This window comes from Propithecus coquereli, unplaced genomic scaffold (assembly GCF_000956105.1).
Source record: "Propithecus coquereli isolate 6110/MARCELLA unplaced genomic scaffold, Pcoq_1.0 Scaffold179, whole genome shotgun sequence".
Lineage (NCBI taxonomy): Eukaryota > Metazoa > Chordata > Mammalia > Primates > Indriidae > Propithecus > Propithecus coquereli.
The window spans coordinates 4,113,179-4,115,637 of record NW_012142634.1 but is presented as its reverse complement, the minus strand read 5'-3'; the positions used below and the strand labels follow the sequence as shown (position 1 = coordinate 4,115,637).

The 2,459-nt window shown below is 35.9% G+C and overlaps 1 protein-coding gene across 1 annotated transcript in view; it reads left to right on the top strand.

Annotated features, from left to right (window-relative positions):
- SEC23IP (SEC23 interacting protein) overlaps positions 1-2,459 on the top strand; it is a 72,447-nt gene that overhangs the window by 15,012 nt on the left and 54,976 nt on the right. The window contains exons 3-4 of the mRNA XM_012642385.1: positions 432-521; positions 1,402-1,577. Of these exons, the coding sequence (XP_012497839.1) occupies positions 432-521; positions 1,402-1,577 (266 nt within the window). The remainder of the gene's footprint in view (positions 1-431; positions 522-1,401; positions 1,578-2,459) is intronic.

Below are 2,459 nucleotides of genomic sequence, written 5' to 3'. Positions count from 1 at the left end.
TTAGAGTAGAAAAAATAGTGTATGAATCTAACATCAAGTGGAAGGATTTGGGAAAAGATTTTAAAGTTTTATGTTGCTAAATTGCTTCTCCATGTGGGGCTTAGTGCCCTGGGGAGTTCTGAAGCAATCACAAGGTTATGAAGCCTTCATAGGTACAAAGATGCTGGTCATTGCATGCTGATAGCCATGGGGGACAGAGAGAGCCTGCTTCCTCCACCTCTTGTTCTAGTTTGCTGTCATTGCCAAGATGGACAAATTGTTCCTCTAATTTGGTGGATGGTAATGAGGCTTATTCACTTGGAAGGGTCATGAATTTCTTTGGTAAGTTTGTAATGACAAAAGGGATATCTAGAATATTGCTATTGAATTAGGAAAACCCAAATAAATTCCCAGCTTTTATGTATGTGTATATGTATGTATTTTTTTAATAGGGGAAATGCCTCAGGTTGACCATTTGGTGTTCATGGTGCATGGAATTGGACCTGTGTGTGACTTGCGCTTTAGAAGCATTATCGAATGTGGTAAGTGTTTGTCATATTTTATTTCATGAGATGATCTGAGAAGTAATAGAAGAGCTTTTGAGTATTCATTTTTAGCTTCTTTCCCAGCTGTATACTCCTTGCTGAGGAGTTGTAAGGGGAGATTTAAATCATTGGTGGGAAATATTAATTTATGCTTGATTTCCTCTTATGACATATGTAACTCAAAAATCTTAAAGTCTGAAGAATTAGAAGGTATCTTGGAAATAAGTTAGACTTTCTGACAGATAGCCTCTGCCTAAGCACTTCCAGCAACTAGGAGCACCTGTGCCTTGAACTGATTTTGGTGAGTTAGTTGTAAGAAGTTATTTAATGGAACCATGAATCTGTCTAGTTGACTTACATTTTTGAAGTTTTATTTTTATGTCTGTATAATAATAGTTCATATTTGTTGAATACTTAGTATGTGCCAAATAATTTGCATGTATTGTCATTTAACCCTAAAAAATAAACCTTTGAGGTATAGGTACTATGGCTCTTATCCCCATTATTAGGGGCTCAGGGTGAGTGAAACTCTCCCTTATAGTCGGTAGGTCCTGAAGCCCTGATCCTATAGCAGGTAGTTTGATTCCAGAGTCTTTACCCAGGGTTCCATGCTGCCTCCAGTAGTGGTAGTTAACCTGATGTTTCTCAGGCATTTATACATTCCTCTAAAATAATGAAATGTTAAAAAGAGCTTTCTAGGGGTTGGCTATTGTTTTTCTTTTATTAATTTTGTTATCCTCATTTTTTTCTTTTAAAAATGTATCTTTATGTTGCAAAAATACTGACATGTTTGAGGTAATTGCTAACTAGCTATCCAGCTAGGACAATTCAAATTTAGTTGATCTTCCGTCATTTTCTTTTTCTTTTTTTCTTGAAGTGGATGATTTTAGGGTGGTATCTCTCAAATTGCTACAGACACATTTCAAGAAATCTCTAGATGATGGGAAAATAAGCAGAGTGGAGTTCCTTCCAGTTCATTGGCATAGTTCCTTGGGGGGCGATGCCACAGGTGTTGACAGGTTTGTGGATTTTGATAACTTGTTTTTCAGATTAGTCAAATTTAAATGCAAAATTTAAAGCATAACATGAAATAGTTTATTATGACTTCAAATATGTTTTTAAAAATTATACACTTGCTTTGACATATGATTAAATATTGGCTGTAAAGTTTACATGCTACATTTCTGTACGTGTGTGTGTTGTACATATGTATTCCTATTGTAAATATTTAAGAGAATATAAGATATTTTAGCTGGTTTTAAAATACTATTCTAATCTCTACAGTTGTTGCTTAGTGGCCCCATGAGACAAGAGTAGCATGCCCTTTCCCCACAGTGTGACAACCAGAAATTTCTCCAGAAATTGCCAAATGACCCCTGGGGGTTAAAATAACTCCTGGCTGAGAACCACTCATTCAGAGTGTTATTTCTCAGTGGAGATGCTCTTGGCAGGGCAGTTCTTTGCTGCATAAGGATGTTAACATCCTTAGTCTGATGGCCACCAGTGCTCACCAGGCACTGTGACAGCTAATAATACTCTATTCAATTTTAAATACTCCCAATTGAGAACCACAAATATAGGTAGTATTTATGCTAGCACACAGGGCTAATATCATGTCTGGATTTTAGTGAACATCATAATGTTTATGGTGCATGGTTTAATAGAACAAATTCTACAAACAGCATTCTGTCTACGTTAGGCCCCATAATGGGGATATTTTCTTTCTCTGTGGATGTTCATGAACTTTATTTTGGTCATTCTCAAATCAAGAAAAGTTTTCATTCCATGTAGCACATTTTTTTCTCCATGTGACGTTCTCATTTGTAGGTGTCCAGATTTCCAATTAACTGAAAGAAAAATGGAAATTTCCCTCTCTAAAAATAAAATTAAAATCTTTGCATGTGACATTTTATATACCAACTCCTGAGAGAATCC